Source organism: Amborella trichopoda, chromosome 5 (genome assembly GCF_054954075.1).
Source record: "Amborella trichopoda isolate Santa Cruz 75 chromosome 5, AtrichopodaSantaCruz75HAP2 v2.0, whole genome shotgun sequence".
NCBI lineage: Eukaryota > Viridiplantae > Streptophyta > Magnoliopsida > Amborellales > Amborellaceae > Amborella > Amborella trichopoda.
The window spans coordinates 43794490-43809329 of record NC_142340.1 but is presented as its reverse complement, the minus strand read 5'-3'; the positions used below and the strand labels follow the sequence as shown (position 1 = coordinate 43809329).

The following is a 14840-nucleotide window of genomic DNA, read 5'->3' as shown; positions in this document are numbered from 1 at the left end:
TAAAAATTAGAAATAATAATTATATTAAGGAAACATTTGGGCAGTTAGTTTCAATTATTTTTATATGGACCCCCTATTTGAATCTATCTTTAAGACGGATGTTTTATACCTTGAGACCACATATTGTAGAAATGTGGTCAAGCCCCCATGAAACAATTTTCCTATAGTATTTTCTTTAATTTGGCATTCTATTGTTATTGTCTAATTCATTCATCATTAATTTTTATATAATAATTAAAATCGTGAATACCACATGCAATTGCAAATTTTACGCAATAAAATTAAGACATGTCATTATATCTATTATACTTTTGAAGTTCAAAAGTTTACTTAAAAGCAAAAATAAATTAAAATTTATAATTTGGTATTAATTCTTACTTTGATTAAATATTTCAAAAATTTAAAATAAAACAACATATTTGATTTAAAAAAATTATGCACTCGTGTTATAAATTTTACATTCATAAAATCAAGAAATTGTTCACACAATTTGTTTGGCTTAAATTTGTGGCATACAACATAGATTCATTGTTGTGGCTCAATATCAGATTAAATATATCGAGGTAACTCAAGCTCGCCAGGGTGTTGAGCCCAAGTACTCGGCCCGACTACTCGACACTCCGACCGAGCAGTCAAACACTGTCTGAAACTAATGGTTGGGGCTAGAGAACACAATAGTAAATTAAGATTTATTGGATCAAGCTTTTTTTTTTTTTTTTTTTATCAAATACAAATATACCCTCTTATATTTTATGCACAGGTAGGGGAGGCAATGAGGCCAGGTCGACCAGACAAGTCGGCCTCTCAACTAATCACATTTTATTCATTAAATAGATTGGATAGCTATTGTTATAGATATGACAAAATTATTTTATTAAATCGAATAAGTATATTAAATACCTCATGCAAATTTATTCTTATCCCGAACAACCTCATCAATTGATGGAAATGTGTGATTAAATCAAATAATGGGACGGACTTGAAAAGTCATTTTTTTTTTTTTAAGGTTGAAATCAAGCAACTCATTTATAAAATTTTAAAAAGGAAGAATACGATACTTAACAAGTATAAATGTAAAGTGCACATACAACTATCACGGGTAGGTTATTTAGTTGTTTAGTGTTTCCTTTTTAGATATTTTTAAATTTTATATACATACCTAGGTATATATATACTATGTGTATATATACATATAATGCACATACATATATATACAAATGGACTCAAACATGTATGTGTGCATTTGCATATATATGTGTACACATATATGAATGATATTTATAATAGACACTACAATATATATTCATGACATTTCAATCTTAATTAAAAATTAAATTTTATTCACTTCATTATCAAGCCAAACAATCTTCAAAACCATATAAGTGAAAATAAGGATTTTTAGAAAACTAATATTATAATGTTCATACAAGATAGAAGGATTTGCAAAACCATATTTTAAGGTTGATAAGAAAATAAATAAATGAGAACTCTTTCACCTTTTCAATCTCCTCTCATATCCTACACATTTTGTTCCATCTTTTTTTGGGTCTTTATTGCAAATCAGAAGGTCTCTATATCTGATGTAGAATAAATGTTGGAAGCAAAATTCCACTTCTGCATATTTATCATAGGGAAAAAAAGTTAAAGTCATGCTCTCCATCAAAAGTCATGAAATGGGTATGCAATAAACTGCCTTATTTATGTCTTTCTAAGTTGTACAAAAACTATAGTCATCAGAAGCCCGACTTTCTTGCCTCTCGTCATTCCAAAGGCATGGTCAAATATAAGAATTATCTTAATTCTTCAATCTTTATAACAAAAAAATTGCATGTAGGGTTTTTCAAATAATTTTGTGTAGATTTTTACATTTATATATTTTTTTTTACGTATGCTATTAAGCTACAAATGGATACATGTCGCAAAAATAAAAAAGATTCCTATTCTTAAGGAGATTGTAGGATACATATTCAAAGTTCAGACAAAACCAAGTATTATTACAATACTCTTATGAGTCTTACAATACTCTAAACTTTTAAATAAATTATAAAGCCAAGAAAATAGGAAAGTAAATTAGAAAAAAAAAAAAAGAGAGATGAATACATATTAAGGAAAGATAATTTTTAAATAAATTAGAAAGCCAAACAAATATTAAGGAAAGATAATTTTTAAATAAATTAGAAAGCCAAACAAATAAGAAAGTTAGAAAGAGTGAGATGATGCAAAAAAGGAATACATAATTAAGGAAATACATATTTTAAATAAATTACAAAGCCAAAGCATTAAGTATGTAAATAAAAAGAGAGAGATGGTGTAAAGAGGAATACATATGTGTGTGCTTGTGCTTGTGTGTGTGTTTTTATAGAGAGAGAGAAAGAGTTAAGGAAAGATAAACGATATAGATATTTTCAGAAATACGTGAGAGGGAGAGAAATTTCATTATTCTTTAATAAAAAAAACTGTTAGTATGATTTATTAAATCTTTACAATAAAATATATTGTATGTATCAACAAAAAGGCATAATTGCTTTAAATACTTTTAGGTTCTTTGACTTTGGAATTCTTAATTGTTTTCGATTACATTCATAAGTAATTTCTCTATTTTTAATAACTTTTAAAAATTATAGAAAAACAATGTCAGTATTTCATTAAATTATGTCCTTCAAAATTAGTTTATGATAAATTACCAGATTTTTATAATGAATTATTAACACTTAAAATTGTAGTTTAATAACGCATAAATAGTTTGTGAAAAATTAGATATAATATTTAATATTCCTTTAGATACCTTTTTTCCGGCTAAAGAAATTCTAGGTAGGGTTGGCAACGGGCCGGACCAACCATGACCCTAACACAAGCTTGTTCTCCTTAGTGTCGGGCCAGGCCTAACCAGGTCTCAATGTGATCTCGCTTGAGACATAATTAACAATTCTTTCGTAGGGTCCAAAGCCCGAAATCTGATGTGGATTCAGCTCAAAATCGGGGGGCCGACCCAGAGCCTACAGTCCAGCCCTAGGGGTGCCAACGGGTCGGGTTCGGGTACCTAGGCCTGACCTAAAAATCAAAATATATATTTTGAAAGGATGCAGTTTCTATAAGGTTGTAAATTTAAACAATCCAATTAAGACATATCTCTAAAAAATTCTTAAGATTATCTGAAAATCTGTTTTCATACCTAATTATAAAATTTCGAATTTAAAAAATAGTTAAAATCAAGTAAACTATAAACATATGAAAATCTTGAAAATCGACGATCTAGATAATGTATTGCAAGATGCATTATTTTTGGAACTCAAAATTTGTTTTTTTTTTCATCTTAATGTCGAGATGATCAATTAAAGAGTTTTTCAATATTAAAACAACATTTTCGGATGGATTTTTGAGGTGCATCTTTAATTCTACTTTTTAAGGTTGCAAGCTATATAAGTTTTTTCCATCTTTAAATATATTTCATAAATTAGAATCCAAAAATATAATGTGGGACTTGGACCCGGACCCGGACCCAATCGAACCTAAACCTGACCTGTCGGGTCCACTTTTGAGATCCATACCTAGACCCGGGTCTAGTATACCCATCAGGGCCCACATCGAGTCTGGATCATTGCCACCCATGTCCAGGCCCGACTATTGGCAATCCTAGGTAAAGCTTTACAAAATTTCCAAAAAATCCCAAATGTCTCGATCAAATATTAGGGTTTGTATACCACGCTCCTTCGGGACATAGTCGAGTTCTACTCCCTCTAGTCAAACAACCTATTTGGGAGGATTGTTTTCAATCTCAAAATTTTGGAACCACCTAAGAAATTCTGAAAAAAAAAAAAAAAAAAAAATGTTTTTTCTGACCCCTCTAAAATTAAAGGATTTTTAATTCAATCTTGAGACAATTTTTTTAAGGGCTTAAAATTGTAATAATAAATTATTTTTTTATTGAGGTTAATTTATGTATTAAAGAGGTTATATCTAAAAAGAAAATTTTAACGGCCTAATTTGGTCATATGCTTTATCTGAGGGAGTAAATAGAGATTCTATTCCCCGAGGTTGTAGAATATGTTTTGGTTTCATATTAATCGTATTGATAAAAGAGAAAATATCTCCATACTTATTATTTTTAGGTTTCATTTCATAGTAGCCCAAGGTTTTAAAATGACATCATCGGACATAAAATTTGTAGATTTTATTTTTTCTAACCCAGAGCTAATTTAAACCTGGTTTTTTAGGCCAAACAAATCTAAAAAGATTTGTCTTTACTAAAAGCCATCCTCGTATATTTCTACAAAGAGAAGGGCTTCATGGAGATGAAAAGTTAATGGGAGTAGAGAGAGAGAGAGAGAGGTGTTTGGAGAAACACATAGGAGAGAGTGAGTGAGACGTATGAAGAGAGAAAAAAAAAGTTTGAAGTATATAAATGAAGAGAGAAAATATTGGATTTGAGAAAAGCATGTTTTTTTCATATTTATTTAAGTTAAAAAATAGGTTTAAAGTAACATAGGGGTTACAAGATATCATTTGAAACCTTAGTTTGAAACTTAAAAAGGAAAAAGTTTATATAAAGTTGCTACCTTATAATGTAGAGCTATGGATGCACCTCAAAAATCCATCGGAAAAGGTACTTTTAATGTTGAAAAACCCTTTGATTGATCATCTCGACATCGAGATGTATGACCATAAAAAATAAAAAGATTTTAAATCCCAAAAATAATGCATTTTACAACATATTACCTACACCATCATTAATGTTTATCGAAAAATTATTGTTAATATTTTTTATAGATGCGCCCCCATGAAAAAATGGTACATACCAAATTTCACATTCAAAAAAATTGTATTAAAAAAAAAAAAAAAAAAATACTCCGAGATATCAGATCTAAGATCAAATCGTGAGTAATTCTCATGATAAAAAAATAGACGGGCCCTTGATAAAAATGGACGGCTGGATGGTAGGGAACATAGAACTCTATGCTGTAAGGGGAACATGAAAAGCTTTCCCTAAATATTTTTCCGAGGGTTTGGCTATGAAGCACCACAGGCTGAGGTTATGTTTTTATATCTTAAAATACCTTTCAACCTCTGCCTTATACAATATAAATACCCTTCAACCTCTGCTGCCTTCTGATCGTACACTTCGCCCTAATTCCGTTCCCTCTCTGTAACTTTTTATTCCTCTCCTTTTCCCTTCTATTTCCGTAAGTTTGAAGCCCTAGTTTCGTGATTGCAAGCCCTGATTTTTAAACTCGAGCTCGTATTTCTTCATCTCAACTTGTACTCTGTAAATTGAAGCCCTGAATTTTCAAGAAAGAATTCATTCGCCAAACTTGTTCCAATTTCTTTCATTCTCTACAACTGTCCCTCAATTCGAGTTCTTTTAACCTATTTCTATCTCCTTTTTAGCACCTCTCATTTCATAATCTTGGGACCTTTCTTTTGCTAATTCCTGTGACTATTTTGCCCCAATTCATATCCAATCTGTGAAAATCTTGTCCCTTTTTCTGAACTATTTTTCCCTAACAGTGTCTGTTAAAGAAGTTTGTTGAGGTGTTTTTGTAGGGATTTATTGGTGAACAGAGAAGAAATAGTTCGTAAATATGGCGACTGTTGCAATAGTCGCAGAGGTGCAGAAGCGCCCTAGAAAGCGACCTCGATTGGCCTGGGATGTTGCCCCTATAGAACCAGAGGTTTGTTGGTATCTGCATAAGCTAATTCAAGCCATGGGGCTTGGGTTAGGGCCATGGATAGATCTAGGGCTAGGGTGGATTTAGGGTTAGGGTTAAAGAAGTGGGTGGGTACCTGAAACATTCGGGCTTCTTAATTGGTCGGTAACATTCAAATTGGTGCCTGGCTCTGTGTAGGCGAGACCTCCATCTCCGCCATGGCGTGGTGATGATAAGGATGGGCATTATTTGTTCGATATTGGGGATAATTTGACACCAAGATGTAAGCTTCTGTCTGTTATCTTGTTCTAATAATTTTATTATTGATCATAATTTGTTATTCTGGGAACTGATCTTAATTGTTCTTTATCCTCTCCTTATTCAAAAAATTTGTTCTTTATCCTCATGCACGTAATGTTTTAATGTACAATTCAATTTGTTTAGAATTTTATGCATTATAATTTGATTATGTTGAATTTTGCTACAATTGGCTTCAGTTCTACTATGATTCTTTGTTTTTTTAAAATACACCTCTGGCACTGATATTTGTCTAATTTCCATGTGATTTCTTTGCTTCATTATCTATTACATGTTTGTCAGATTTGCCCATATCTTGCAATGTCTTCCTTTTTATTTTGTCTGTGTGTGTATTATATGTTTGTCAGATTTCCCCATATCTAGGAGCAATGTTCTTTCCTTTTCTTGTGCTCGGTTTTTATTTTTTTTCTCGTTTACATTCATACACAATTGTTAAAGTAACATTCTTTTTGTTTTGAAACTTGGTTTTAAAGTAACATTCTGTCTTATATTGGTGACATATGCCATTTGCAATTATTGAATGATGGAAAAATGTATTAAGCACTTAATGTATTTTTTGCCCAAATGCAAATGAATGCTTTTAGTATTTCTGCCATTTCTCTATCCTCATTTCCTCTTTGTTCCGTGCCAATGAGGCTTTCAATTGCTTCATTTTTTGTTCATGAATCAACCGAGCTGCAATTTTAAGGAAACCATGAATATAAAATTTGAAGCTCTAGAACACTATTGAATTTCTCAAAAGTGGAAAGCTGATCCTGAGTTAACTTATGGAACATCCACTTTTTTACTAGATCAGTGTTCTAGTCTTCATTTTGGTGAGGATTCTGGTGTTAGTTGGAGACAATGTTTTGGCATTTATGGAATCATTGAGGAAGATAACGGGTTCTTTTTTGTTGATTCGGGAAATTATAGAAATTAACAACAAATTAATAGTCCAGTGGAATACAAATTTATTCAATTCCAGCATGTTATTTGTCCAACAAAAGCCTTGTGCAGCAAACGTGTTTTAACCTATATTCCAAATTGAAGGTGAGATTTTTCATATTCCGAAAGCAACTTTACCTTCAGATTAACCATGTACTCCTTTAATTTCCACCACTACGGGATCTAAATTTTGTCACCCACCCTCTCATGGCTCATCAGAGCCTGAATCCTCCCGAATGCCCATCGTTGTTAGCCAAATTCTATCGGACACTCGCTTTTCGTAATGTGGGCCGGCCAAGAATCCATGTTAAGGTGTCACAGTATTACTCATAGTGTCATTGCTTTGCTTCCCTTTCTTCCTTAAAAATCTTTGGGGCCCCAAACGTTAGAATTTTCTGGTCTACTATGGCCTCTTTGGTGATTGTGTTTTTGCTTTTAAGAACTTGAGCTCTGTTGTTCCTTCAATGTTTATCAATATTCTTTGGTTTTAAGGTGCAGTTCATTTTAATAACAAATATTCCTGATTTTGTAAACGAATTATGTGTCATCCTGACATCCTCATTAAGCAAACAGAGTAGGGGACTATGGATACAATTCTGGAATATCCCATATGTTTCTGTATATTGAAATAAACAAAACTTATTTGATTTTTAGAGCTGAAAAGGAATTTCATATGGCACGACAATCGTTGTTCAATTGGGGTCATTAAATGTGGTTTTTGGCCTGGTTTTATCATATTTATCTTGTGCAAAATTAATAATTTTTGCCTTTGCAAGAATTTATGACTAATGCTTGTGTTAATGGTGCAGATAAAATACTCAGTAAGATGGGTGAAGGTGTGTTGGCAAAGTCCATGATTATTTCTTTAGGCCATTATTTTTAACACATTCTGCTTAGTATATTTAAGTTATGGGTCTTTCAATCTACTGCAGGTACATTTGGTCGTGTTTTAGAATGTTATGACCTTGAAACACGAGCCTTGGTAGCAATTAAGGTAATCCGGAGCACAAAGAAATATCGTGAAGCTGCACTGATTGAAATTGATATTCTTCATCATCTTGCTAGAAATGATGCTGGTGGATCACAGTAAGTAGCCGACTTCCTATCAAGAATCAGTAGTCTATGCTATTCAAATTATGTTCCTTGCATTTATATCTTTCTCTGTTGCAGTTGCGTGCAGATTCAAAACTGGTTTGATTACCGTAATCATATATGCATTGTAAGTATCACATTGTAGCAATTAAATGACTTTTTATTTCTTTAAGTTACCTTGATCATTTTCATTTTCCCTTTTTATCAGCAAGGGATGTACCCATGATATGATCTCTGATAGAACACATGTTTTTCTTGTTTTGCTTGTAAAAGGGTTCGTTAGATGCTTGGGAGTCGCCTTAAATTTTGCCTATAAATATATGCCTTCCTTTTTTTAATTTCAAGGACACCAGTCTCTAGATTTATGCCTCTAGGAGTTTAACGCCACAAGTTGTTCTCCCTTTAAGCTCCCAGGAATTCCAGAATTCTGTACTTCTCAGGATTGATCCAAGAGATTAGAGTTTTATCCTTCTGAAATAGATAGTAGTTCAGCTCACATGGGTCTATTCCCCTGATCCTGGCGAATACTCAGGTGCCTGTGCTCTATTGTATTGATAATAAAGGTCTCAAACTCTCACTATGTCCTTTATTTTCTTCCTAAAACGACAGTTGGGTTTCCCCTACAAGTTGTATGAAGGTCATTAAGGTAATGCCTTCATGTGGTGGTCTCTTCATGTGGTGGTCTCTTCTAATTTCAAAAAATTGTTATATTCTTGATGACTGTAAACTGAGCACAGTTGTTGGGTTGGACCTCACTTGGCTGATAGGGGGGACAATATATGAGAGTGGTTAGGAACAACCTGAGAAGTTGGATATGCCTTTATTTTTGTAATTCACTGTTCTTTAAATTAGAAGAGGAAAAGAAGAAACAGCTTGGTTGAATATATGTTGGTTGGCTTAAAATTGTTTCGACAGGTATGTGAGAGGCTTGGGCCAAGCTTGTTCGACTTTTTAAAGAGAAATAAGTATCGCCCATTCCCTGTGGACCTTGTTCGGGAATTTGGTCGTCAGCTTTTGGAATCTGTGGCATGTGTGTAGATTATATCTTTTTTCTTTTGCTTCTATTGTTTCTTTTGTTATTGCTTGGAATTTGGGGGTTGTTTGTTTTTCTCAGTCTCTTAGCCCCCTTGATTCTTTATTCAACCTAATGGTGGTGCTTTTATCATATTCGACAGATATGCACGATTTACGCCTGATTCACACTGATTTGAAGCCTGAAAACATACTTCTTGTGTCTTCAGAATATGTTAAGCTTCCAGACCACAGGGTATCTAATTAGTCTCTATTTTTAAAAGCATGAATCCTTGGTTTTGGGTATCTTTTAAGTATAATTTATTGTGTTGAATTGGATGCTTCAATTGGTACAGAGGAGTTCACAGGATGAGATGTACTTCAGGTGCTTGCCTAAGTCAAGTTCCATAAAGCTGATTGATTTTGGTAGCACTGTCTTTGAGAGTCTCAATAATAGCTCCGTTGTTTCTACAAGGCACTATCGAGCGCCGGAGGTTATTCTAGGTAAATCGGTCATGAAGTAGAGATTTATGCACACAGTTCTTTAATGCAAATACACCTAATATACTCGTATCTGCTAGGTCTTTCAAATTCAATATTGTTTTATTTTGGATTTTTTTGAATTTTTTCTCTCTATTTTCTTCTGCTTATATTACAAAGCTGTAGTGCCATGGATCAGGAGATCTAAATGGTAGTCAAGCATGGGGTTCATGTTGTTTGGGGTTTATGCCCTGGCTTCAGATGACCAGCATAAAATAAAGATGTTAACTGAAATTTTCTTCTAAATGGTTGCAATTGGCTTTGTTGTCTTTGGCTGTTACAAGGTCCCTTGCAGTAGTTCTTTCTTTCTCTTAGATCCTTTCTGTTCGCGTGGGAGAAACCGAAACCCTTATCATTAGTCAGGTCTTCTTGTTTAATTAACTTTTGTATTTATTGAAAGAATGGTGCTGGATTATACTACTAAAGGGTTAGGAATTGTGGGAGACTTACTTGGGTACCATTTAAGGATCTTAGACTCTTTATTGAGATCAAGATCTTGGTTTCTGAGTTTTGTCCTCCAAAACACCCCAACAGGTGATTGTTCTTCTTGGAGTCAACATTCATTAGGTTCCTTCCGAAATTTGGGCACCCTTACTTTTTTCACGAGTCCGTTGTATCCAATCTTTAACCAGATTTTTGGATCAGATGCTAGGTTAGCAAACCACTGGAAGCAGGCATTTGTGGCCTCTATTTTCACCCCACATATCCAATCACTAGCAAAATTTGCTCCCTTCATTTTTGAACTTAGCCCCTTCTTGAAAGCTATGTCAGTAAAGTTGGCCTTCCCCATGCACTGAAAATTTTATATGACGTGTTCAGTTTTATGGTCTACAGATCACTTCTCTCCTTTCCATATTTTTACCCATACACTGGCTCACAGGTCATCAAGATATTCCTGGGAAGTGTTGATCATGCTGTCCCAAACACTGGCTCACAGGTCATCAAGATAATCCTGGAAAGTGTTGATCATTCTGTGGAGCCTTATCCCAAACCCCATTGTTTTATTGGGTTTCAAACTTCCCCTCACCTGTACATGCGATGATTTATGCATGTGTATAGATCATATTATCATAATACAAAGTCTATTCATGTTATAATATTTGCATTATAGATCATAATACTCCCAAAAAAAGTACAATATCAAAATATAAATTTATTCAGCATCCGTTTGCAATGGTTGGAAAAGAATACCCACACAGAAAAAAGACGACTATGGGGTCTGCACAAAAACAAAAAAGGGGTCTGAGGCCCTTTCTGGCAATGGTGTAAAATGTTGCTGAAAGGCAGTGTTTTACGTTACATAGTAATTGGGTTTGGGGGCTTCCAAGTCCCTGACCTTGGCTTTGATGTAAACCTTCAGAACACTGATTTGAAGCATTTCCAAATGCACTAGAAGTTGTATTATATTTATAAGTTCATCAATATGGAGGAATTTATGTGCTATTATATTTAGGACCCGGTTTCTATGTGGCCAAGCTCGTATATGTAGAAATGCGGGCCTCTTAATAAATCTATTTTTGAGATGGATTTTAAGACTTAATTTTTAAGGACATGTATGTAATCTCTAACATTGAGATCATGAATATGAAAAAATAAATAAATTTTAAAAGCTAAAAATAATAATTCTAGTAAGAAATCATTTGTACCGTTAGTTTCCATTGTTTTTAGATGGAACACCTACTTGCATCCATCTTTAAGATGGACGCTTTACACTTTCTGGACAGCAAATGTAGAAATGAGGTCCAGTCCGCATGAAACAATTTTCGTTATATTTATAGTAATATATTCATAAGTTGTAGGTGCAGATCGCACCAACCCCATGACATCCGTGCTGGGCACTCAGAAATTTCGGTGCACCCTTTTTTTAAATAAATTTGAGTTCAATATGTTGCCCTGAAATGTAAATAAAAAACTTCTTCTAAAGTTACTTAAATTCTACGGTTCCCCCCTTTCTCAATGTTCTATGGATGTGTCATGTCTGATTTTTTTTATTTTTTATTTTGGTTGGGTTGTTTTTTTTTTCTTTTTGGTTCGGAAGAAGGAAGGGAGGAGGGGGGGTGGGGGGGGGCATTTCTCATGGTGTCTGTTGGATGCAAACACAGATAAATGTCTTTGTAGCGCTGTGGTCAAGAACTTTGATGAAGTTCGTACACTTAGGATGTTGCTTCTTTGAGTATGGATCACTTTCTGTGTGATGTGGTACCTGATCTTTAGTGGGAAGATGGTTTTGGTGACCACATCCATTGCACTCACTGTTACATCTCACGATTGTTTATGATTTTTTTTTTTGTGCATTTGTCTTGCGAGAGGTCTTCAGCCCAGTGAACTTAGATGAGGATGCTCACTGCTCAATATTGAGTTTTATTTGGGGCTGTGAAATGGTGTATTTTTTTCTCTAGTTGTTTAAGCGAGATTTGTGCAATAGATATGCCGATACTCTGCAGTACCTGTGACCTAGGTAACGGTCCAATATATTGTAGCTTTAAAAGAATCTTTTACAAAGCATTTGTCATTCAATCTCATAGCGGTCGTGGAATTGGACTGATAGAGATTTATTAGAAACCCCTGAAAATCATCTCTTTCAACTTAAAAGAAACAATATATGAATTCTTTAAGTGAATTGTTCTTTTTGTTAAGTTCACGGTGACGTAGTCTTAGGCTTGGGTTGAACACGTACACTTTATGGCACAAACTGGTGGTTGGAGTGGAGAGATTTTGAACAATAGGTGATACACCTAAGCTAATGTGGTATCTACTAGGCATTAGATGGGACAACTAACGAAGACCTAGGGAACTCTAGGTTTTGGGTCCTAGAGGACCATGTGGGTCTTCAAAAAATGCTACATGAGAACTTTATCTCCGATGAGGCAAAATTTGTGTTAATTAACTTGGGTATGTGACTTAATTTATGTCTTATAGGATTATTCTTTTTTCTTAATTGTAATGCAAAGGATACATTTAGGTCCGAAGGGGCTTGTGGTATTATTTTTATTATATTATTTTGAATAATTTGGCTAGGAAGATTTGGTATTCTTCATTGTAAAGTAACTTTGAAGCTTTGTGAGTTGCTTTAGTCTTATGCAAGTACATTTGAATCTCATCTATTAGTAAATTATCAAGAAGATTTCATTTTCTTAAAATTGTAACTCTGATAGATCATGCCTTAACTGGGGAAGCCGTGCTTGGATTCGTTGCAGGACTTGGGTGGACGTTTCCTTGTGATATCTGGAGCATTGGCTGTATACTCACTGAGCTGTGCTCCGTAAGTGTTCTTTTATGGTATCGCTTGAATTTTCTGTTAAATACTTTTTCAAAACACTGAAACTAGGATCATCTTATATGTAACTGTTCCAGGGAGAAGCATTGTTTCAAACACATGAAAATTTGGAGCATCTGGCAATGATGGAGAGGGTTTTGGGTCCACTGCCTGAACATATGATTCGAAAAGCTGAGTAAGTTTTATTATGCCATTGTGTGTGTATGTGGGTGCGTGTCGGTGTGTGTGTATGGAAGAGGACAAGATTTATCTAATAGTGCTGCTTGTGAGAGTTATTTTTTCCCTTCTTATTGGTGAATAAACTGTTTCTATTTGCTCTGTGAGAGAGAGAGAGAGAGAAAGGGAGAGAGAGTGTCCCATCTAACAGTGCTGTTTGTGAGAGTTGATTTTTTTCCTTCCTATTCAATAAATAAACCGTTTCTACTTGCCTTTTTGAGAGAGAGGGCAGCCAAGTTCCGTCTAAAAGTGCTGCATGTGGGAAAAGTTCTTTTTTTTTTTTCTTCCTATTAGGTGAATAAACCATTTTCATTCTTCCTTTTTGCTGATAATTTGAGCTGCTGGTCTTGCTGTAGTCGGTGTGCAGAGAAATATTTTCGGCGAGGGACACATCTGAATTGGCCGGAAGGAGCAGGCTCACGGGAAAGTATCAGGGCAGTGAGGAAACTTGATAGACTGAAGGTGGGCCTGGCTCTTGATGTTATATTGAGAGAGAGAGAGAGGGGTTGATGGAAGTGCTTGCTGTGTTTTTATATCTTTTCTGACTAATATTCTTGCATTGGTGGCTAACTACAGAGCATCATTTCTAGTCACGTGCACAGCTCATCAGCCACCCTAGTAGATCTATTGTATGGGCTGCTTAAGTTTGACCCAACCCAACGTCTCACAGCCCGTGAAGCCCTGAACCATCCATTCTTCTCTCGCTAATTCATATGAAGCAACAACCAGTTAATCTGCCTGGGTTTAACTCACTCCTCATGAGCCCGGAGCCACTGATGCATTCTTCTTTCTCTTAACTTAAAACGGGCAATTAGTTTATTGTGCTGGGTTTGGCATCCGTGTTCCGAACGATGAAGTGACAATTTAGCCGACTCTTTTGAAAAGTTCCAGCATCTGGGTGCCCGAACCTAGCAGTTTGTACATGGTAGGAGGTGGGGAGAGGGCTTAGGGTTTCAGCTAAGTGTATAGAAATGCTGTGGTGTAATGGCTGGTCATCCATGGCGGTCATGGATGGATGGAGCTTCGGAAATGGCTATGAAATTGTTCATATGTTTTCACCTGTGGGATATAGGTGAGGGACAACATTTGTTGAGGATGAGCAGTACATGTGGAATGGATGAAGAGTGAAATTGTGTGCTTGAGTTATCCTAATCATTGTGGATGGTGCGTTTTCTTTTTTGATGTTTATTTAGTGTCTTTTAAGGAAATCTTGGGCCGTTTGATGAGGGCCAAACTTTCAAGGGTGGTGTCAAAATATTGATCAATCCAAGTATCTTTGGAGATTCATTCATATTCCAATTCTCAAGATGAAAAACTCGAGAGAGAGAGAGAGAGAGAGAGAGAGAGAGAGAGAGAGAGGGAGACGTGTTTTTCAATTCTTAAAACTCTTTCAGAGGACTTCGCCGTTGATTGGTACGGTCAGAAAGGAAAAACGTCTTTTTAAATGGAGAAAAAGCTGTGGGGGTGGGGTGGGATGGTTTGGATCAAGTCCTTGCAGAGTGAGAGTGTCCACCCAAATCCATCCATAAAGAGAAGGAAAAAGTTTATGAGGATGAGGCCCTAAACAATCAAATTAAGGGGCTTCTCAAAAATTCAGTAGAAGATGTTTTGATGCTTAAAAATACTCAAATCAATCATCTTAACCATAAAAAAAAACAGATTAAATCTTGGATATAGTGCTTATAATGCAGTATTTGGGCTTTGATTTTCGAGTGTTGATAATTTTTTTTATTTACACTATTTTTTAAGATTAAATTTTTATTTAGAGATGAATATAAAATTTTCTATGCTATAATAAAGATTTCTAGTACCTAAAA

At 34.7% G+C, this 14840-nt stretch overlaps 1 protein-coding gene across 4 annotated transcripts; it reads left to right on the top strand.

Moving 5' to 3' along the window:
• Positions 1-5108: 5108 nt before the first annotated feature.
• Positions 5109-14314, top strand: LOC18432061 (serine/threonine-protein kinase AFC3). Of its 4 annotated transcripts, XM_006842171.4 has the most exons (12): positions 5109-5669; positions 5844-5928; positions 7697-7723; positions 7820-7973; positions 8058-8106; positions 8895-9009; positions 9155-9246; positions 9347-9494; positions 12728-12792; positions 12885-12982; positions 13380-13485; positions 13600-14314. In XM_006842171.4, the coding sequence occupies exons 1-12, from the start codon at positions 5580-5582 to the stop codon at positions 13729-13731; spliced, it is 1161 nt and encodes a 386-aa protein (XP_006842234.1). In that variant the 5' UTR covers positions 5109-5579; the 3' UTR covers positions 13732-14314. The 4 variants fall into 4 exon arrangements, with proteins under 4 accessions (XP_006842234.1, XP_088724283.1, XP_088724284.1 ...); XM_088868157.1 differs by lacking the exon at positions 7697-7723; XM_088868158.1 differs by lacking the exons at positions 13380-13485; positions 13600-14314 and having other exon boundaries at positions 12885-12986.
• The last annotated feature ends 526 nt before the right edge of the window (positions 14315-14840 follow it).